This window comes from Balaenoptera physalus, assembly GCF_965194825.1.
Source record: "Balaenoptera physalus genome assembly, chromosome: 13".
NCBI classification, from domain to species: domain Eukaryota; kingdom Metazoa; phylum Chordata; class Mammalia; order Artiodactyla; family Balaenopteridae; genus Balaenoptera; species Balaenoptera physalus.
In genome coordinates, this window is record NC_138892.1 from 37,414,788 (window position 1) to 37,436,809 (window position 22,022).

At 39.2% G+C, this 22,022-nt stretch overlaps 2 protein-coding genes and 1 pseudogene across 12 annotated transcripts in view; 2 read left to right on the forward strand and 1 right to left on the reverse strand.

Moving 5' to 3' along the window:
* The window catches only part of METTL25 (methyltransferase like 25), a gene marked incomplete at its 5' end in the record, with an annotated part of 171,468 nt that extends 156,355 nt beyond the window's left edge, over positions 1 to 15,113 (reverse strand). For 6 of the 10 annotated variants that reach the window (XM_082418980.1, XM_082418979.1, XM_082418982.1 and 3 more), the window contains one exon: positions 14,846 to 15,113. In XM_082418980.1, coding sequence (XP_082275106.1) covers positions 14,846 to 15,113 — 268 coding nt within the window. Of the gene's footprint in view, positions 1 to 7,962; positions 8,044 to 13,098; positions 13,224 to 14,752; positions 14,825 to 14,845 lie in introns of those variants that run through there. The other 4 variants (XM_082418984.1, XM_082418983.1, XM_082418977.1 and 1 more) reach the window with 4 other exon arrangements.
* On the forward strand, positions 11,684 to 12,890 carry LOC309640399 (LIM domain-binding protein 2 pseudogene; annotated as a pseudogene). Its single transcript has one exon. The product of its transcript is annotated as an LIM domain-binding protein 2 pseudogene (transcript).
* Positions 15,114 to 15,159: 46 nt separating the features above from the next.
* CCDC59 (coiled-coil domain containing 59) lies at positions 15,160 to 20,363 on the forward strand. Its single transcript, XM_082419107.1, has 4 exons — positions 15,160 to 15,451; positions 16,432 to 16,768; positions 17,876 to 17,975; positions 19,727 to 20,363. The coding sequence occupies exons 1-4, from the start codon at positions 15,298 to 15,300 to the stop codon at positions 19,886 to 19,888; spliced, it is 753 nt and encodes a 250-aa protein (XP_082275233.1). The 5' UTR covers positions 15,160 to 15,297; the 3' UTR covers positions 19,889 to 20,363.
* Positions 20,364 to 22,022: the final 1,659 nt, after the last annotated feature.

The following is a 22,022-nucleotide window of genomic DNA, read 5'->3' on the forward strand; positions in this document are numbered from 1 at the left end:
AAGGTCACTACTGTTATTATCACACACCCTAAAAATGTCCTGTGGTCCAGAATTTCAAGAAGAAGTCAACAGTGCCCTCTTAATAACAATCTTCACAAGGACATAGTAATGTTATGGACTCATTTCTGCATGTCCTACAGATGTCTCCAATTCAAAAGGCCCAAAAGTGAACTGAAAGTTCTCAAGCTCGCCAAACCTTTCTTTTCCTATTTGCTATCCTGTTTAATAGTGTCATCAGTCACCCAGTCCTGAAGTTAAAAGTCTACATTATCTTAAATGCTCCTTGTACCCTCAATGCACATATCCAGTCGCCCATTAAACCTAATGTAAAAATGTCTTTCATTTGGGACCCCCCCTCCCCCCCATCACCACCGTGGTTCAAACTCTATTAGTACCACCAGTGTTATCGCAATAGTGACTTTTTTCCTTATCAATAAAACTCCCATAGCAGAATGCTCAGTAAGTGTTGGTTGAGCTGAATTGAACATGTTTTCTAAAATGGAAATCTACTTATATTCAATGCAAGTTTAATTATACATTTTAAGGCTTTGGCTTCTACCAACAGTTGACTTTAGGCTTCAATCTTTTATACTTGTCTAGCAGACTTCAGTCAAAAGTTAAAGCTGTCTTGCTGAACTATGAAAATTATATATAGGATATAGTAAATTTTATGAATGGTTAAATATATCCATAACCCTATAATCTATTTAAGGAAGAAACAGAATATATACTGTTGCTTTTTAAAATAAGTCAATTTATATCACTCCATTATGTGCTAGGAAACTTTTTGCATAAGCTCCAACATAATTTATGGCTGCATATGAAATGAAAAAAATATGTTATCTCAACATGTAAACCATGCTCTTAGAAAGAATGATATAATTAACAAAAATTGACATGCATATCCTTATTGTGCCAATATTAACGTCACACTGAATGTATAAAGAACACAGAACCATTTCAAAAGCATTTTCACATTTAACTAAGTTTTTACAGAAATCAAATTAAATATAAAAACAGGAACATCTAACCACAGTATTACTACTCTAACAAACCCTTTTCATAGTTTAATTTGAAGGAAAATAAAAATATCATACAAAGAAACAAGTTTAGAAAATTGACTTGGTATATAAAAAATAAACTTGTTAAAAAATAAACAATTCTGGGATGCCTACTATGTGCAAGGTAATAACTGAACCTGATAAAGCTAATTTGTTAACAACTCGTGATTCATCTAAGGGATATAGTGTCTTATCACTTACGAGGCATGTGGGCAACGAATGTTCAGTGTGGATTCCAGAGGGCTCAGCAATTCCCAGTTAGAATTCTTTTGAATTGCCACATGGGATGAGCTTACTCAGGTCTTTGCACTTGTTTTTTCCTCTGATACCATCTTCTCTCAGATAGTTTCATGGTTCTCTCTCTCACTTCCTTTAGGTCTTTAATCAAATGTCACCATTTCAGTGAAAACTTCTCTGACAACCCTATTTAAAACTGCAACCTCACTCAACCCTCATTCCTCACTGATCCTGTATCAATGTTTTATAGCACTTAACACCGTCTGACATAGTAAGTAACATGCAAGAGGACACAGATTTTTGTTTACTGCTGTATCCTGAGAACCTAGAATGATGCTTGTCATAGCAGGTACTCAATGAATGAATGGGTAAATGAATGAGCAAGAACTAGGTCTGAATTCTGGTTCTCAGACTGCCTCTCCCTCTGTGGCCATGAGCAATCTATTTATCTGCTCTAAGACTTGATATCTTCATCTATAAAATGGAGGCAAATATCTACTTCACAATATTTCAAGGAATACACATATATATGCACATAGGCATATATGTAAATATGTACATATACATATATACATGTAAGTATTTAATTACACACACACACCCCATCCTAAAACAGTGCCTAGAATATAGTAGGCAACTCCCAAAGCACAAAGTCCGAATTAAGTAACTGAGTGTCCTAACACAGCACTTGGGACTTTGTTGGAAGAATGTGGGGCAGAAAATACTCAAATATTCAGGCCCAGAATACCATATAGGCTACTAGAGAAGAACTTGAAACAATGATCAATATAAACACTCAGTTTCTAAACACGGGGCCTGCTGGGAGAAAGGAAGTTTGGGCTCTGGAAGTTGGATGCAAGCCCTCCATTGTTAGAATGAAAGCATGACTAGGGACAGGTAAGCTGCAACTTGAGACACAACGTGCAAGTCCAACAGCCAGCACTGGGTTCTACAGTGTAAGTAGGTTGAAAACAAGAATTTCTCAGTGTTTGGGAGCCCAGTGGTTAGCAGTGGGCACCAAGTCCTAGAATCAGCTTGAAAGCTCAAGGGAGAATTTTATTACCAATGATATTTCTTACTAAATTTGAAGTGAAATTCAGTAGATAGATTATAATCCTGACCATGCCTTAAAGACCTAATATAGTTTCAAGTCTGCTTTACTATCGTGTTTTAATTTCCTATATTAGAAGTCTCTATTTTCAGAAAATAACCAAAACCAAGAGATAGATTACTAGAAATTCCACAACTTCAAACTCCATTTAAAATTAGAAGCACTGAAGAATAAATTAAATAAATATTTGTAAATATTGTCTGAAAAATAAATTCAATTTAATAAACCAAATATGATTTTGTTAGCAAAATACAAAATAAATTTTAGATTCGAAAACTTTAAAAATTGCTTTATAATTGTAAAGAATACTTTAAAAACGAACCTATTTCAGTGCAGTAAGTGCTATGAAATCAATCTCTTTGTTCTTCTCTTATTCCTACCACAGAGATCTCATTTCCGATTTTCAGCTGCCATTTTCTGAACACCAGGGTAGGCTCCACTGCCCCACAGTGCCTCAAGGATGGCAGTATCTTAGTAACTAACACTGCCATTGATCTCTTACTGAGAAGACCAGTATTTCCTTTCTATACACACATTGACTTGGGCCTAGGCTTCCAGGCTTTCAAGAATAAAAAAAAAGACTTCACAGCTTGTTTATTATTGAGGCAGGAAAAATAAAGGACTTTTTGTCCCAGGTAAACAGTAATTGTAAGTAAAATTAAATTACTAATAAGGGATTTTGAGAGAGTAAAATTAAGTCACACTTGTCTCTTAAAATTGTACTTTTTTCCATTGTACATTTCATTAACTTGAGTTTAATTTCATCTGCTATTCTTATTCTAAACTCCATTACTTACATTTCAACATTAACACAAAATAGATGTGTGTCTATTCTACTCAACTGAATTCAGTTATAATCATATGCCAAGTAAAAGGAACTTGCAAGAGGAATCTGCATTAAATATACACTTTCTCTAGTTCCTACCGGACCTCCAGCAGATCCTGCTCCGATCTTGCTCTTTACTTGTTTAATTTTTGTAAATGATGTGTAAAATTCATAAAAACCAGATCAATTTTATTCTTTAGGGACCATTATTTAAGGTGACTGCAATAGAGAAAAAACAAATAAAATGCCCACCTAAACTTTACATTCGCCATTCTGATTTTAATGATCAAGAAAGAGGGAAGAATTCATTTTCAGTAATTGTTATTGGTATTGCCTAAAGATACCAGTCTAACACTCTGCGGCTATATCGGAAATGCAGTTCCCCTCACAAGGGAAGTTTCAGAACTTCATAAAGATTAGTTAAAGAAATGTTTGAAAATATATATCATAATAAGGAACAAAAAGCGACAAGGAAAAAAAGAAGAATGAGTACAAGTGCTGGTCTAAAGCAAGATGAAGTCAAAGAGCTTTGTAATACTAATAATGCTTTCAACCAGCGGTTCTTATCCTGAGGTCTAAGAGCTAAAGAAGCTTTGAATCACGGAAAGCTATCTGTAAATTTTTACATCTATGTGTGAGCATATATGCCTCTTTTTAAAGAAGAGGTATGATAGTGTTCATTTGAATTAGCCTTTTAATGGGATTTGTGACCTAAGAGATTAAGAATCACTATCTTTTACTCTTCCTCACCTTTTACTTTACCCAGTGTTGTTAATATTATAACAGACAATTCAGCTAAGTATTTTTCCTCTGGCTTCTAGAGATCATTTTAAATATTTAAAACAACATAAAGTTATTCTTTTATTCATTGGTAGATAGCTATTAATTCTTAATATAAATTTCATAGTTTTAAAATTAATCTAACTTTGAAAAGGTAACACTTTTCTCTCCAGTATTTTTAGTACTAAACAGATCCTCTCTTATTGTTGATGGTCTAAGTTACTAGTCTGAGTTTTTTAGATAATGCCCATCTAACAAAAATAAATAAATAATTTAAAGTACCAAGCAACATAAAATGAATATCTAAACAAATAGAAGACACTCACATTTATTCTGATTGGCTAAATACAAGCATAATTTAAGTAGAATGAGGGAAAAAATTGCCATAGATAAGAGGAATCTTCATGAACTTTGTTTTACTAAACTTCTTAATAATTGAATGATATGGGGGAAATCAGAAGTTGGGGTGGGTAACCATTAAAAACTAGAATATAAATTCAAGTTCTAAATGGCCCCATCTAAAAGGAACAATCGGAAAGCACTTTCTATATATCAAATAAATAAAATATGATGACAAATTATCCTGAGTTCCCACAGATTTGTTTGCATTTTTGTCACCCTTACCCATAATTACAGCAGCAACCCAGGAACTGGGCTGACAGTTGCCACTATCTTTTTGTTGTGTGAAATTATTTCCACACTTGAAGGCTGCTAAAAAGACCCAGAAAAATATAAAAAGGGAAAATAGAGTTCAGGAAAATACATATGGAAAGTGAAAGGATAAAAGTTAAATACAACAGAGTAAAACAGATGACGCTAATTATTTCTCTGTTGTTCTCACTTTCTATTTCCAACATGCTTTCTGGCTTCATGTGTTTCAAATTAAATGTGAGCACAATTTCAATGCACCATAATCACCACCATCACCACCAGCAAGAAAAAAATACTTAGAATGGCCAAGAAGCAATTTAATTTATTGAGATGCAATAAAAATAAGAGAAACCGCAACAAAATAATCTATCATAGGCAAAAACTTCCTGTGTTGTTCAATTAAAATGATAGTAAATTAATTATGCAGATGCTCACCAAAGGAACCAATTCTAAACATTTATTCAGCACCCAATCCTGGTAAGGATCATGTAAGTGACGATAACAAGAAACAGGAGAAGTAGCATATGGCCTCAAGAAGCTGAAAGAAGAGAGTCAAGGGAGGCCCTGGAGGCTCTGGCAGAGTCTTAGAGCAGCCCTGGGCTTTGGCAAAGTCACAGAGGATGGCTTTGCAGGCACAGAAACCTGGATTTCCTGAGAGCTGAATAGGTTTTCCACAACTGAGTCTAAGCAAAGTTATAAGAAGCTGGCTTTATAAACTTATTACTTTACATTGAGATAACCCATATCATTCATTTGATGAGACACTGTCTCCTAATTTTAGAATTACAACTAGAACAAATAAAGCCAGATATTCTTAAAGAAAATTTTAATCAAGCTGGGTAGCTGTTTGAGTGGCCTGTGTAGTCATGATCTATTTTGGTTTCATAAAATATTTTGGCTATCCTAACTCAGAATCTCTTCCGTTTTGCCTTTTGGAAGATTTTTCTATACTTATGAAGACCAATTAACTCCTGAAGACCAAAAGATAATTCACTTGAGAATGTTACAGATTTATAAATGTAGTCATTACTTCCTAAGGACACAGCCTAGTTCCCTTGAAGTGGGGAAAACAAAATCTTAATCCCTGAGATGAGATATAGGAGATTGTTTTATCAATAAAGTATTTAGAAACTATCACTACTGGCTTTTTTCTGCAGATGGTTAATCTCACCCATATATGTGATAAACTTTCAGAAATTTTAGCCTGAAATGATGCCTGCCTTGATTTTATCCCCAGATTCCCATGGTATCTTTCTGTAATTTTCAATGTACTGAATGAAGTACTGCATTTTCACACAGGAAAAGAATAGCAAATTAAGTTAAAAAACCTATTAGTTGGATCGAGTCATACAAAAACAATGACGACAAACATAATATGGACAGAAATCACACCACAGCTATCTAGTTCAGTACCATATTTGCACGGGTACCTTCAATAACATTCTTTATAGATCTATGCTTCACTTCATTCTTCAAGAATAATTTACTCATCTATATGCCAGAAACTGTTCAATGTGCTAAGAACACAAAACTGAAAAAGGCAAACACTGTACTTTTGCTTTTAGAGAGTTTATAATCTAGTTGCAGATAGGGACAAGCCAGTGGACAACGACACCAGGATGACAGGTGTTGATACGGGAGAGTATATGGGGTGTTATAGGAGCGCGTACATTTCCAGATGTTCTTGAAAATTTATTTTTTCCAAGGAAAGAAAGACCTAATTACACCATCACCACCAACATCATCATTACCACAACCCTCATCATTTATTAGCCACAACTTATTGAATCCATGCTGTATTCCCAGTTCTATGTTAGGAGCCATATTACATCATTTTTCAGCTTTACTACAACTTTGTAAGATAGGTAATACACTTGTGAAAAAGGAAAAAAATAACAATCAGCTGTGACAGAGAGATAGCAGCTTATAGCTGGGGTGCAACTGGCGCTGGCACACGGACCACACTCTTCCCTATTAAATATGAAAGCGTTTACAGTAGTACACCAATATCAGACCAAGTCTGTGACCATGCCAAGTCCACAACCATGACTGAGCACAGAAAAAAACAAGAACATCGTGCAAACACAACGGCTTCCATGAAAGGAGCCCCACAGAGAGGCTCACATGGTGAGAAACTGAGGCCCTGTGCCAAGAGGCAGCACCCACTACCCCCCTATGTGAGTGAGATATTGTGGAGGCGAGTTTCCCAACCTCAACCAACTTCAGCAACTGCAGCCCCACCAGCAAGTGGACTGTGAAACCGTGAGACCCTAAGCCAGGTCCATCCGTTCATCTGTTGCTGAATTCCCACCCCACAGAAACTGTGTGAGAGCGTGTTATCAGCAACAGGTCACGTGTAACATTAATATAATTGTCAATGAGTGTGTACTCTTCCAATGAAAACAATCATAAGGGAGGTCGTATAATTAATATTAATACTGTGTTTCCCTTTAATTCTTAGGCTGTTTTCTTCTATTTCTTTGAACATATTTATGATAGCCACTTAAATCCAACATCTGAGCCCAATCAGGATCAGCTCCTATTAACTCATTTTCTCCCCCCTTGGGTCACACTTTCTTTTAATTCTCTGGACACAGCTACTTAAATCCAGCATCAGGGCTCACTTGGAATCAGTTTCCTGAGTATGAGTCATACTTTCCTGCTCCTTTGCACATCTAGTAGTTTTTGGTTGAAAAGCAGAATTGTGGATAATTTATTGTAGTGGATCTATTTTGTTTTCCTAAGGATTTTGTTGTTGTTATTCTACTAAGAAGTGAACTTGCTTGGCCTCAGACTGAAATCTATCTCCCCCTCAGCGAGCAGCAGCTGGTGTCTCTGCTCAGTTGCTGATTTATTAGCCTGCCCCCTGAGGGTATCCCTGAGCCTGTGTAGTTCAGCAGGCAGATAAAGATTTGGGTGGATTTGATAGTCAGATTGGGGGGCTCATCCTCTCTGCGGTTACATTTGTTTCCAACGCTCCCCAGCCTAAATTTCCAGTTGCTCTGCCAGCCCTGAATTCTGCCCATTGATACAGAAATTCAATCAGGCTTTCGATTTTTGCCACCCAAGCTGTGTACACAGCTTGGGGAATATACTCTGTCAAAGGTGCAGCAAGTCTGCACATCTTGCCAGGAGCTCTGCCTTTCAAGGGTTCACCATCCCCCTAGTTTCGTCAGTGTTTTTGCTGGATTCTCTTAGTCTCCCGTGCCCACATGTGCACACGTGTGTGTGTGTTTGGGGGTGGGGGTGGGTGTGTCTATACTTCATCCAGGGTTTTAGCCAGAGTTTATACGCACATCTTAGATCTCAGCCCTTCTGTGGCCCTCCTTCCAGAATGTGCTCCTTAAATTTCCATCTGCTCTCATCTCTGAACTCTGTCGTGGCCATCTTGAGCTGGGAAGAATGTCGTTTTCCACTGCCAGATCTAGGGGGATTTGCAGCACCCCCAGCAAGAAAGTCATGAATTCACAGTTCTTCCCAATCAGTAGCAGTTTTCCAACAGCAAACTCTGCTCGTATTTCTGTCCCGCTTTGGTCACCTTCCAGAACCTTCCAATAGTTTTTAATAATCCGGTCAGTGTTTGTCATTGCTACCTGCTGGAGGAACTGCCGGACCTCTTCAAGCAGCCATTACCTGAAGCCCACCCTGGACTATTTTAATAGCCTTATCCTGTCCTCCTGCTTCCACCCTCACCTCCTCCTCCCTCACCTTCTCCACAGAGAAGCCAGAGTCATCCCTCTGAGACATAAATCACACACAGCATACCCCCTCATGAAGTCCTTGAAGAGCATTCCATTCCACTCAGAGTAAAAGCCAAGCCCTCAGTATGGTCTGCAAGTTCCACATGACGTTGCCTCAGGCCGCCACTCAAACCTCATCTCTGATCAATCTCACCTGGATGGCTCTGCTGGGCTCCCAGCACACCCAGCATGTTCCCACTTGGTGCCTGCTATTCACTTGGCCTGACACACTCTTCCCTCAGATAGACCATTTTTCACTTTCCCTTCCTGGAAAACGAGTGTGTGTGTGTGTGTGTGTGCGCGCACGCACGCGTATACAGTTTTCTGGGTATCAACCTTCACTAAAACATAGGCTCCACATACGCAGGGATTTTATTGTGTTCAGTATCATAACAGTAGGGTCCAGAACGGGGCCTGGTAGGTAGAAGGCACTCAGTAAACATTAGTCAAGTGAATGCATGGGTTAAGTGCCGCTCTTTGTTAGGCATTCCGCTTAACCCTTACCATGTATTTACTCACATAACTTTCAGACTGCCCCGTCAAGTAGGTACTATAATTATCCCCATTTTATGGATGAGGAACTGAGGCACAAAGAGTTGTAGCCCAAGCTAACCAAACGAGTAAGCGGTGAGGCCAGGACTTGAACCAGGCAGTCTGCAAAGCCCACTGCGTTAGTCTGCTCAAGATGCCATACAAAATGCCACCGACTGGGTGGCTTATACAACAGAAATCTGTCACAGTCTGGAAACTGGAAGCGCAAAATCAAAGTGCTGGCAGAGCTAGCTGGTTCCCGGTGAAGCCCCTCTCCTTGGCTTGCAGACAACTGCCTTCTCACTGGGTCCTCACGTAGTTTTCCTCCGTGTGCACCCTTCTGGCGGTTCTTCCTCTTCTTATTGGATTAGGGCACCACCCTTTTGACCTCTTTTAACCTTAATTACCTCTTTAAAGACTATCTCCAAATATAGTCACATTGGGGGTTATGGCTTCGAATTATGAATTTGGGGGGGGACACAATTCAAACCACAACACCCATAATTTATGCCCTTAAAATACAGTTATTTTCACCATCTTTCCTTTTTAATTGTGGAGAATTAAGATTGTTTTCTCTCTAGTTCTTTTTAGATGAACAGAGGAAAAGAAACTTTCAGGACTCTGACCAGGCCAGAATATGACCTGGCAAGAGAAACCTACTGAAATGGCTACACTGAGGATTTTCAGAAACAACTTGGTCTCATAAAATACCAAATGATTATGCCAAACATATGCTACTGTACTTTCACACACTGTGCATTAACTCAGTGCAGCTCTGGGAACTGTGTTTATTTGTAACTCCTCATATCAAGCTGGCAGAAAACCATACTTCTTGTGAGACCCTAATGGAAATCCATTTAGGTCTCCTTGCTGCTCCTTGAACACACCACGCCTGCTCCCACATCAGGGCCTCTGCGCTCCCTGTTCTCACTATCTGGAATGCTCTGCCTCCAGATAGCTTCATGACTCAATTTTCTCCTTATTTAGATTTTTTGTCCAGAGTTATTTCCATGAAGTTTTGCTAGGACAACCTATTTACAATTGCAAACATATCTTCCTCCTGCCCATCCCCTTATTTACTCCTCTCTTTGCTACTTGATTCTTCTCTGTGGCACTTTAAAAAAAATATTTCTATTCCCTCTAGAATGCAAGCAAGATGAAGATATGGATTATTTGCTTTATTTACTACTATTTCCCTAGCTCCTAAAAAAGTACTGGCACACAGCAGACACTAAGTAAATGTTCCCTGAATGAATGAATGAATGAACAAACTTCCCCAAGGTCACAGAGCTGGTAGAATTGGAATCTGTACCCTGTCTGACTAAACAGTATAAAAATTAAGTGCTAAATTATACTTATAGAGAAACTAACAATTCTTTAATAAGATACAAATCTGGTCAAAGAGCAAAAAATACTCTTCTCTGACACAAACAATAGACTTCGTATAGTAATGGAGAAAATGTCCATATTTACATAATCTTTATGTAAACAAAAATTAATATTCCTTACAAGCATACATTATAAAAAATTCATTATTTTTAATACTGGAGGTGGCAGACCATTTGTACAATTGAATATCTTGTATATAAAATTTGGCAGGGTTAGAGACATTTCAAAGGTGAATAATCTAGTCTAGATTCCATTATTGTTGAATTGACACAAAATTGGTTGTGTTTCCCAAAAGATGTATTTTATTCCTAGCTGAGAGAACAAATAAGTGGCATCATTCATTTATTTATTCGTCAAATATTTATCAACTGCCTACTCTGACCAGGCACCATTCTAGGCACTAAAGATACAACAGTGAACAAAACAATTCTTACATTCTTGAAGGGGAAACAATAAAAACAAAACAAAAAATAAGAAATGTATCCAGGTCATAAAAATATCAGTTTTGATAATAAATGCCCTTTGTAATTCAATCTTAAATAATCCAGAAAAACCTTTATCACAGTGGTAAAGACCTCAGACTCTGTGGAGTCAGATGACCCAGGCTTGCATATCCATTACAAGCTGTGCCCCTAGTAAATTACCTCCTCAACTGGCAATTTCACAAATGGGGAAAACAGAACCCATCTTGCCAGACTAATGTAAATATTAAAAGAGAAAATATGCAAACAAACAATACACTGCAGGGAAAATAGTAAATATCAATTAATCCTATTATTGTTATTATTAGGATATGTAAACAATCTAATTCTTCCATTGTATGAAGCCTAGGCTAAACCCATATGAAAGTCTTGGGCTTCATATTTAATTAGTTTCTTTTACTCTTTTGGAAGCCAGAATGAGTCATTCATTAACTCATTCAACAAATAGTCATTGAGTATTTAATTATGCATGCTAGATATTCTACTAGGTGCTGGAATACAGCAGGACAGACATGATCTTAAACTCTTTTGGAGTTTAAGTTGCCACGTTATCATAGGTATTAGGTATTATGAGAGTGGTGACCCAGCACTGGAGCCTACCCGGCTCTTTGGTGGGGCTAATGGCCGACTCTGGGAGGGCTCACGCCCAGGAGTACTTCCCAGAACTTCTGCTGCCAGTGTCCCCGTCCCCACGGTGAGCCACAGCCACCCCCCGCCTCTGCAGGAGACCCTCCACCACTAGCAGCTACCGGCAGGATCCTCATCCCCCGTTACTTTAGCACTGTGTGTGTAATACTGACCTGTATTACATTCTCAAACACTCGAAAGAATCCTACCACAGCTCATCCATCACGGTGGCCTGAGGCCAGCGTGCGATGGTCACCCAGCATGGGAAGCCCATGTTTACCAAGGTGTGTACGGAAGGCAGACTGATCTTGGAGTTCACCTTTGATGATCTCATGAGAATAAAAACATGGCACTTTACCATTAGACAATACAGAGAGTTAGTCCCAAGGAGCATTCTTGCCATGCATGCACAAGGTCCTCAGGTCCTGGATCAGCTGTCCAAAAACATCACCAGGACGGGGCTAACAGATTTCACCGTCAACTACCTCAGGTTGTGTGTAATACTGGAGCCAGTGCAGGAACTGATGTCCAGACATAAAACTTACAACCTCAGTCCACCAGACTGCCTGAAGACCTGCTTGTTTCAGAAGTGGCAGCGGATGGTGGCGCCGCCAGAACCCACAAGGCAACCGACAACGAAACAGACAAAAAGAAAAAATCCCACCAGCAGCACCTCCAGCAGCGGCACTGGGAACACTGCCAACAGCACAGGCGGCAAGAAGAAGACGCCAGCTGCCAACCTGAGTCTGTCCAGTCAGGCACCTGGGCTAGGAGCGATCCTGAACTGCAGCCTCAACCCTGGGAGGGATGGAGACCTGTGTCATTCAACAGCAGTGACCCCTTCTGGCCAACTTAAGGAGAAGCATTGAGAGGCCCTGAAGGAGTCACTTCCAGTCCTCCTTACAGGATGTGATGGTGGTAGGAGAGCCAACTCTGATGGGAGGTGAGTTTGGGGACGAGGACGAAAGGCTTATCACTAGATTAGAAAACACGCAGTATGATGCAGCCCACGGCATGGACGACGAGGAAGACTTCACCAGTTCACCCGCCCTGGGGAACTGCAGCCCATAGAACAGTGAACCTCCCACCACTCAAGAGACCAAATCAGAAAACCCCCCACCCCAAGCTTCCCAGTAAGACTGACCAGCTCCAGAATCCACTGTCCATAGCCCCTGTGAGTTACAATCACTATTTCAGATCCTTACTCACAGCAGAGAAAGGAAGAGACATTAAAACTTTTCCATGCAAATACCTATTTCTAAACCGCAGGGATCTGAGTTTCTTTCTTTTTTTTAATTGAGAGGATCGGTCCAAATAAACTTCCATGACCCCTCCCTGGAGGCCTTCACAGGCAACACAGATACTGGCAGTGATCGTAATTAAAATAAGAGCAAAAGCTAGGCTTCTCCTGGCTCGGTTTTAACCACATTTGTTAATTTCATTCCCCCCCCCCCCCCCCCGCCCCACCCAACCATCCAACAAACGCCATATTGTCAATAAACTCTCATTGCTCAGGATCTCATTCTATGCTGAACCCAACTACAGATAGACTTTTTAATATTGTAAAATATTTTCTGCTTTTTGACTTGCATCTGAGAGTTACTTGTTTCAGTAAAAAAAGAAAAGGAAAAAAATCCACTTTTGGAAAGTAATTTAAATGTACCTTTTTTTTTCCCCTTCACCTTTTCTTTCATTGGGTAACAGCTAAGAGGGCCCAGCAGGGTAATTTATGGCCGAGCTAATGTCAATTGGTCCTTGATCCTGAGTTGGTTCAATCGAGCCTGAGTGCTGAAACAAGAAATGTCTTTTTGTCATCAAAGACACCAAGGCTGATTTTTATGTAAAGAAAGGCACTTGGCTCCTTGAGAATGTAGGCGTTTGTAAAATTTGTTGATCCAAATATTTTCAAGCCATGTAATCCATTAATTTTGTGGGCAGTTTAATAAATCTGAAACTCTTTTGTGTTTTTTTTTGTTGTATCTGAGTTGACTGTTGTTTCTTTTCATGGTATATTTCCTGTATAATATTTTGTAAAGCCCTAACCTGGTTCTTTTATGGGGACTTTTCTTTGGGAGCAATTCCAGTGTATTTATGTGAAACTTTATAAAAAAACTAATTTTCTATTTGCATATTAATGCGTTTCTCTATACGTGTAAGACAGTGGCTCCGTGTATTATAAAACAGCTGTATTTTATGTATGCTTTACTGTTAAGTGTGCCAATAATAAACTGTGTTAACGACCAAAAAAAGAAGTGCCTAAGTTTCCAACAATAAACAGTGACTTTAAAGAAACCATTATTTACCAAGATTTATCATAGGAAGGCCCGTTAGTGGTGCTTTGCCTTCAGAGAATGCTCAAGTGAATAAAGTTCACTAGCAAGGGCAAGGTTGGGACCGCCTGGAAACAAAGTAGAAGAAATCCCAGGATCCTGCTGGTGTCTTCTCATCATACTACTTCCAAAATGTACTTGCCTTAGTAGAATCTAAGTTTCAGTAGTAGATATTTTATAAACAGCTTTCAAAAGAGATAGCAAACATTCCCGGTCTTCACTACTACCATCCCAGCCCACAATCGTCTCATCTCTTCCTTGTATTACTGAAATGGCCTTCTAACTGGCCTCTCAGATTTGCCCTACTAGTCTGTTCTTCAAATAACTCTCACAGTTATCTTTTCAAATGTAAAGTATATTAAGGCACTATATTGACTAAATGGCCCAAAGCTTTCTCATCCTACTTCAAACCCAGTATCCTTCCGAGGCCCAGAGGGCCCCGCACGATCCGGCTTTGCCTACTGCCCTGGCCGCACCTGCCACTGCCCGGCACCTGGCTTTAGCCACTCAGGCATCTGAACCTCAACCCGCCCCGCTCTTTCCTGCCCAGGGCCTCCGCGATTCCGTGGGCTTGAAATCCCTTCCTGCGGCTCACTGCAGGCCGGCGCCTTCTCATGCTCATGACCAACCAGGTGAAAGCAGCCTCCTCACACAGTCGCTATCACAGTTGACTGGTTTTATTTTCTTCTTGGCCATAATCACCATTTTAAATGATCTTGATTGTTAGGTGTTGATTTAGCTTCTGCTGTGCTCCACGTGCAATCTATAAGCACTGTTCCCCTCCAGTTAAGAAAATGACTGCTGAATTACTAAATGAAGAAAGGTCCTAGCAATGTTTCTTGCTCTCTTTAAACTGTGGAAATACACATGGAAGACAGGGGATTCGGGAGGAGCGTCCCGCCGCACGCCGCCAGGAAGCGGAGAAGGGGCTCCGCTCCCTACCAGAGAGCGCATCCTGGCCCCGCCAGTGCCAGCCCCGCCGCGTACCTGTTTCCGCTCGACTTCCGCTACGGGGCACCACCCTTCACTGGGCGGGACGTCTCTCCGCTTTCCTGAACGCCCCGCCCACCAGCCATTCACCTGATCCGCTCTCGGCTTCCACCTGGAGGCGCGCCTCCGCGGGCTGGGCCTCCGCCTCCGCCTCCGCCTCCGCCGCCGATCTCAGCGCCGCCAGCACCGTCTCCGGGGGCAAGTCGACCACCTGCTCCCACACGGACTCCGTGTAGAAGTCCACCGTATGTGCACTGGAAATGGATAGGGCTTCCGTCAGGAACCGCAGCATCCCCTGCAACTTGGCACGCAACGTGGACAGGTCCTGGGTCACCGGGAGCGACCCAGAAGCCGCCATGACGCCCACCCTCCCGGGCTGTAGGTGGCGCAAACGTGACCGCAAGGCAAGGGCTCAGTGGAAAGTGTAGGCCGGATAAGTAGAATTCCGATCTGGACTGTGGGTGGGCGGCTGATTGCTTCTGCCTGATGACGTATTTTTTACCGCGCCAGTTGTGTTTTTCTGGCGCCGCGGTTGGTGTGCCATGGCGCCGGTAAGGCATGCAGCAAGGGGGCAGAGAGGGAGATTTGGGACGCGTGGCGAAGGAGTTTCACTGGTCGGATTCAGAAATAAGAATATGAAACGGAGGACGTGGCGACCTAATCATCCGCAAGCCTTCTCGGGGAGCGTTCGCGAGGGTATGTATGTAAGAAGGCAGCCTTTTACAAGTCCTCGGGCCTGCGAAATCTTAGGATACGCGATCCGCCCAAGCTGGGAAGGATTTAGGAACCAGACCGAGCCGTACTTGGGGCAGAGAAATCTGTTCTTAAATCTGCTGAAGCCGTGGGCTTCTCACAGTTCTGGATGGGAAGGCGAGGCAATGTTGCTCTAAATCTTTCAACATTTTCCTCGACTTAATCCCATTTTTTAATGAGAACTCTTTTTCTCTACATTTTCGCCGTGAAACCGTAAGCAGAGAGAATCTATGAGTCCATTTGTGCATGTATTACGGTAAAGGATAGAAGGCGGGGCCGGAAATGTACTGCCCCACCCTCTTGCTGATGACAAATACCCCAGAGCCCTCCAGTCTTCTCTTACTGTGTTTATTTGCTTCGTTTTAGTTTGTGTTTTTCATTTTGTCTTGCTGTTTGTAAGTACTTTTAAAACCCATTTGGAATGTATAAATCTTAAATAAGTAGTTTTCTGATAATTGCTGTTGAGAAAGTCGTACACTGTCTTTCCTCGTTTGCGCCGAATTACTTTAGAAAATCAGTCGTAGAGTATTTTCTCTAATGTAAGGTAATAGATTTGAGGGTTTTTTCCCGCAGGTATTTAGTGAAGACCTAGGTTAAGTGTTTTAGATGAATTAAGAAATCTGTTTGATTTGTGAATACAATAAGTTGGAGTTGTGCAACACTGTAGTCTTTTTTCCTTCTTTGAGATTCTTTAGTTCTGCACAATTACTGTTAGCCTGGTCTTTTTGCGAAGGACCAGTATACTGTTTATTCCATTAGCTTAAACTTGTTTTCTTGAAATAACGTTTTAAAGCAAAACATAATGTAATTCTAGCATCTAAACGTGATGATGTAAAAAGTTTTTAATTTTAATTTAGCAACTACATTTTTCATGCAAATTATTTTCTCAGAAAGTCATTCATGACTGACATATTCTTCAACAGGACAAGGCTTTGCATTTCGAAGAAAACTAAAAATTCAGCAAAATTACAAGAAGTTGATATGGAGGGAAAAGAAGGCTCAAACCTCACGGGAATCCCAGTTCACAGATCGGTACCCTGATCATCTGAAACATCTCTATTTAGCTGAAGAGGAAAGACTCAGGAAGCAGCTTAGAAAAGCTGACCAGTCTTTGTTAGAACAAGTTGACCAGCCTCTGTCAGAAGAACAAGTTGATCAGCCTTTGCCAGAAGAGCAGTGTAGCATTGACCAGGCTTTGTCTGAAGAACATTGTAGCATTGAGCAGCCTCATGCAGAAGAACAAGGTAGCATAAGAATAAAGTATGTATTACCATCTTTTGAAATTCTTCATTGTAGATGTAAGTAGGGTTTTAGGAAAGAGATTACAGAACAATTTCTGTAGTAATTGGGATTTTTCTTAAGGCATATTAGAAGTCACAGGTAATTATGTGAAAATATTTTCACAGAGGCTTTCATGTTAGCTTAAATGACTATAAATTAAGTCAGGTAGCCTTAATAGAAGAAGTAATGGAATGGGAATTAAGAGACCTGGGTTTTAGATTTCAGCCTCTCAAGTACATTTAACTTACTTGGACCATGGTTAACTCCTGTTATTAATGTATGTTTTTTAAAAAAATCTAATTTTTGAGAGGTATTATAGTGTAGTGCTTAACATCGTGGACTTTGGAGCTGGCTTTAATATGTTGGTGCCCAATGTCCTCTTCTCTAAAATGCAAATAATAATAGTAAGTATGTAATTTATAGCTGCTATGTTGTACAACCCCAGAATGGATTATTTACAGACTATGGTATCTTAGACCTATCTCAGATGTTGTGAAGATTAAATGAGTTCATTAATATAGGTGTTTAAAAAGGCATGTGATACATGGGAAGTGCTACATGAGTGTTAACTGCTACTACTACTGTTATTATTAACCTGGATTTTTTTTTTTCCCCAGAGGACATAGACTTGGTTGCAATTAAAAAAACAAATAAAATGGAATAGAGACAAGTTGGTCAAAGAACTTTGGGATTAAAGTTCATGTACACCCACAAGGTCCTTCATAACGTCCTTCAAATTAATGCCTTTTTCAGTCTGTCATTTCTACCATTCATATGTGGTTTCCTGTTTTTAAACATTTTCAGATCTTTCAGAGCTTTCTGTATTTTCCCTGGTTGAAATATTTCTCCAAGACTTTCCATTTACTATTTTCTATATCTTGAAAGCTGTAACAAAATTTCTAATATGTTATTTGGACATTTTACTAATAAAGTTAATGTCCTCTTTCTTTCAAATTCTCTTCACCCCCACCCCTTAAGTTGCATTAGTGAGATTTGACTATACAAGTGCTATTTGACATAACTGTGTCATAATTTTGGTTATATTATTTTTAATACTTGTGATTTGTTTTCATTTATCTTGCAAAGTTCCATTACTATTCCAAAGAAAAATAAAAAGAAAACATCAAATCAAAAAGCACAGGAAGAGTATGAGCAGATACAAGCTAAGCGTGCTGCTAAGAGACAAGTAAGATCTACTTTTAAAATATTTAGATTCATGTTTCTTCATCCTAAGTGTATATGTAAGCTTTTCTTCTTAATATGGGGCACATAGTATGCCCTCTGTAAATATTTACTGAGTAAATGAATAATCTGAGAAGAGCTGGAGAATTTCAACATTCAGATTCCTTGACTGTTTATATTACCCTTGAGAGGTGATAGTAGTAGTCAAGAATAGGATTTTAAAGGTACTGCTCATAGGTTAATAATATGAGCATCTGGGACAGTGTTTCTCAAGAGTAAGGTCCAGATAGTTGCATTTTTTTTAACAAGTGCCTCAAGAGATTATGCATAATAAAATTTGAGAACTACTAATTTTAAAAAAAGTAGATGATTTTCATAAATTTACATTAAAGAGTTGGTCTTGCTTATTAAAAACGTTACTAGATTAACTTAGCAAAAAGTTACCACACTTTGTTATCATTCAGAAACCCAAAATTATAACAGCCTTTTTCAAATGAGCAGAACAAAAGTAACCACAGCTTCAACAAAATTATTTTATTTGTGGATAATTCTTGTTTATTATATTGAAGCTATATTAATCTATCACTTTAAAAAGGAGAGCACATCAATCAAAAATACCCCAAAGATGGCGCTGACATATAATTTCTTTTATGTCTTAGCTTTACAAATTGTGTAATTAAGAAATCTGGAAGTTTAACATCTAAAATTCGTATGATTATTCTTAAACCGATGGCAGACTAGGGTAAAGCAGAAACATTTCTCCATGGAAAAACTGGACCTTTGTTTCATAGTTTGTTAAGATTATGCATATTTTTAACCAACCTTCTGATACCTGCCACCTTTGGAAATAGTATACCAGATGAAATATGGACCATTATACTGTAAAACATTTTACTAGTTCAAAAAAAACTTCCTTTATGTATATATAAATGTTACATCTTTGTAATCGCGAAAATTGAGCATCAGCCCCTTATCCGTAAGGTGAAGATAAATCCTAGCATAGAAAGTTTTAAAAGAATGGAATATGCTGTGACATATATGAAAGCACTTTGTTAATTATGTCACCATACAAATGTAAGGCTGTGTCATTTGGGGGCTATATGCGTTACAGGGGAAACTGAAAAACAGTTCACATATTGCATTATTTAAGAATTTTTAACTTATATTTAAGAATATTGTATTTCAAGTAGTGATTTTTAGGTCTATATAACTTCAAATTATTTTTCTTTAAACTCCAATGAATTTGAGTCTTTATCTTTGCAAATCAAATGAGCATGATAATTCTTAAATAATCAAAACCATAATACCTAGCACAATATTTTACATATATATAGTTTGTAGTCAATAAATGCTTCTTGAATTAAATCTGGATCAGATGGCAAATTTAAAAGAATACCAGATATTCTGGAAATGATTTGTGTTACATGGACTAGATAACCTCTAACGTCACTTCTGACTCTTCAGTGGATCTAATTAAATGTGAAACCATTAAATAAATGTGCCTTCTTTCTTCTGTGCTTTAATTTTATTTGTATACAAATAATTAAAATTGTTTAATAACTTTACATTATTCTATGGCATAGCATGTATCATAGCGGCAGAGGGTACACTGCTGCACTTACGAGTAACACTTCACATTTTGCAAAATATAAGACAAACCTGAAGTTTTTGCATGGTGATAGCTATTTCAACAAAATTATTGAACAATATCTATTGTTTATTACTAATGAAAATTATACATGTTAATAATTTCAGGAATTTGAGAGGAGAAAACAAGAGAGAGAAGAAGCTCAAAGGCTCTACAAAAAGAAGAAAATGGAAGTGTTCAAAATATTGAACAAAAAGACTAAAAAGGGGCAACCAAACTTGAATTTACAAATGGAGTATCTTCTAAAAAAAATACAAGAAAAAAATTAGGTCAGACATGTTGCCTGATTAATCAAGTGTTAAAGTATCTGCTGGCTATTGAGTTCTTTTGTATATGTACTGTCCCTCCTAACAATTAACTAAATTTGTCAACACAGACTGGATTGCTAAGCTATACTCAATATAAAATGTCCAAATATGTTTGTTTTTCTAAAAGAAAATTTTCTATATATGCTCTGCATTATATATGATTTGTTTCTTATTTATTTGCTGCTGAAGGAAGGTTGGCCTTAAAAACTGGAAGAGGGAACTTCCCTGGCAGTCCAGTGGTTAAGACTCCACGCTTCCACTGCAGGGGCCACAGGTTCTATCCATGGTCGGGGAACTAAGATCCTGAATGCTGCTTGGTATGGCCAAAAAAAAAAGGAACTGAAAGAACCTGCTATTTGAGCAACAGATTCAAGCATGTAATAACTTTTATACCGTATGAAATTCAGATGAAATAAAGTGTTTGTTTTGAAAATAAGGGAGCAGAGCTTTCAACAAATCATTTCAATCAAATGTTTAAATTTAGCAATCAACTATTACGGTTTTGAAATTCCATAGTAATGGAATGGTGAAGGAGGCAGAGACTCCCCTTCGACTTTTTAATTTATTTTGAATTAAGTACATTTTATAGGGGGATGGTCTTTCCAGAAACCTGTAAGCAGGTTTATACCTTCAGCCCCCACCATATTATAGTGAGGTCTTTATAAAGCAGAGTTTGATACTTATAATCTTTTCCTTAAGTGGATGTACATAGCTTGCTAGTGTAATATTTTTTGAATGATGATGGTAACGCAGCAGTGTCACAGCAGGAATTAAGCTTTCCAGATCCTGTGGGACCCTGTCATGTAAGAACATTGTTACTGGGCCTTACCAGTGTTGTCTCTGTTGGTAGGTTTGTGAGCCAAAGGAAAGTACTGGAATACTGCTTCTCCTGCCTCCTTGCAATCACTGCAAAATGAGAAAGGCTTGGTTATCATCATTAAAAGAACTGCAATAATACTTGTAAAACATAGCATAGTAAAGTGCAATCCTTTATAAGTGGTAACAGATGCAGCCCAGTATTGCATTAAGGTTTTGGTAAGTCCTCCCACTCTACTGAGCATTCTGCATTTAAAAAGTACAAGGGGCGGGGGGGGGGGGGGCCTTCCCTGGTGGCGCAGGGGTTGAGAATCTGCCTGCCAATGCAGGGCACACAGGTTCGAGCCCTGGTCTGGGAAGATCCCACATGCCGCGGAGCAACTAGGCCCGTGAGCCACAACTACTGAGCCTGCGCGTCTGGAGCCTGTGCTCCGCAACAAGAGAGGCCGCGATAGTGAGAGGCCCGCGCACCGCGATGAAGAGTGGCCCCTGCTTGCCGCAACTAGAGAAAGCCCTCGCACAGAAACGAAGACCCAATGCAGCCATAAATAAATAAATTAATTAATTAATTAAAAAAACAAAAAACTTAAAAAAAAAAAGTACAAGGGGGGAGACACGAGGGAGGAGATATGGGGATATATGTGTACATATAGCTGATTCACTTTGTTATAAAGCAGAAACTAACACACCATTGTAAAGCAGTTAGTTATACTCCAATAAAGACGTTAAAATAAATAAATCATGCCAGTCATAAAATGCAGTGTAAAAGAGCAAATTCTGAATATAAAGAGATTTTGATTATACTGGATAGGAAAGATCGGGACCACAAATGACACCTTGTGATTGGGACCGCACCACAGCAAGTCTATACCTTGCAAGATAGTATCAGTGTTTGTTTGAAATGCCAGAGAGAAGATACAGTGTGCCATGCTAAATGCATGGTGATAAATCTAACTTCTTGCTGAAAAATGTCTTCCAATTTATTTGAAGCGTGCAGGGCATGGACCCCTGACAATTGGCATAAACTGGTTGGCATTATGATGAGGCTGGAGCCATCCCCAGTTACCCTCCTTCCTACAGACCCACGAGTTTCTACTACAGAGTTTGTACTATGAATTGTCTTTGACAGTAACAACTCCTGGGTTCTGGGAACATAATTTTGTCCAGGATAACTGCTGTGTAAATCTGGTGAGTGTGAGGCAAGTGTTATAATTACTTCGGATGTGCTATTCTTTGGACCTTTTAAAAATTGAGACACACCATAGACTTGATGTTGAAT

What these genes read in the sequence shown, in the direction of transcription:
- CCDC59 (XM_082419107.1), top strand. Translation starts at nt 15,298, where the DNA reads ATGGCGCCGGTAAGGCATGCAGCAAGGGGGCAGAGAGGGAGATTTGGG. An exon ending in CAAGGTAGCATAAGAATAAA is followed by an intron (nt 16,769 to 17,875) that starts GTATGTATTACC and finishes TATCTTGCAAAG; the next exon opens with TTCCATTACTATTCCAAAGA. An exon ending in AGCGTGCTGCTAAGAGACAA is followed by an intron (nt 17,976 to 19,726) that starts GTAAGATCTACT and finishes TAATAATTTCAG; the next exon opens with GAATTTGAGAGGAGAAAACA.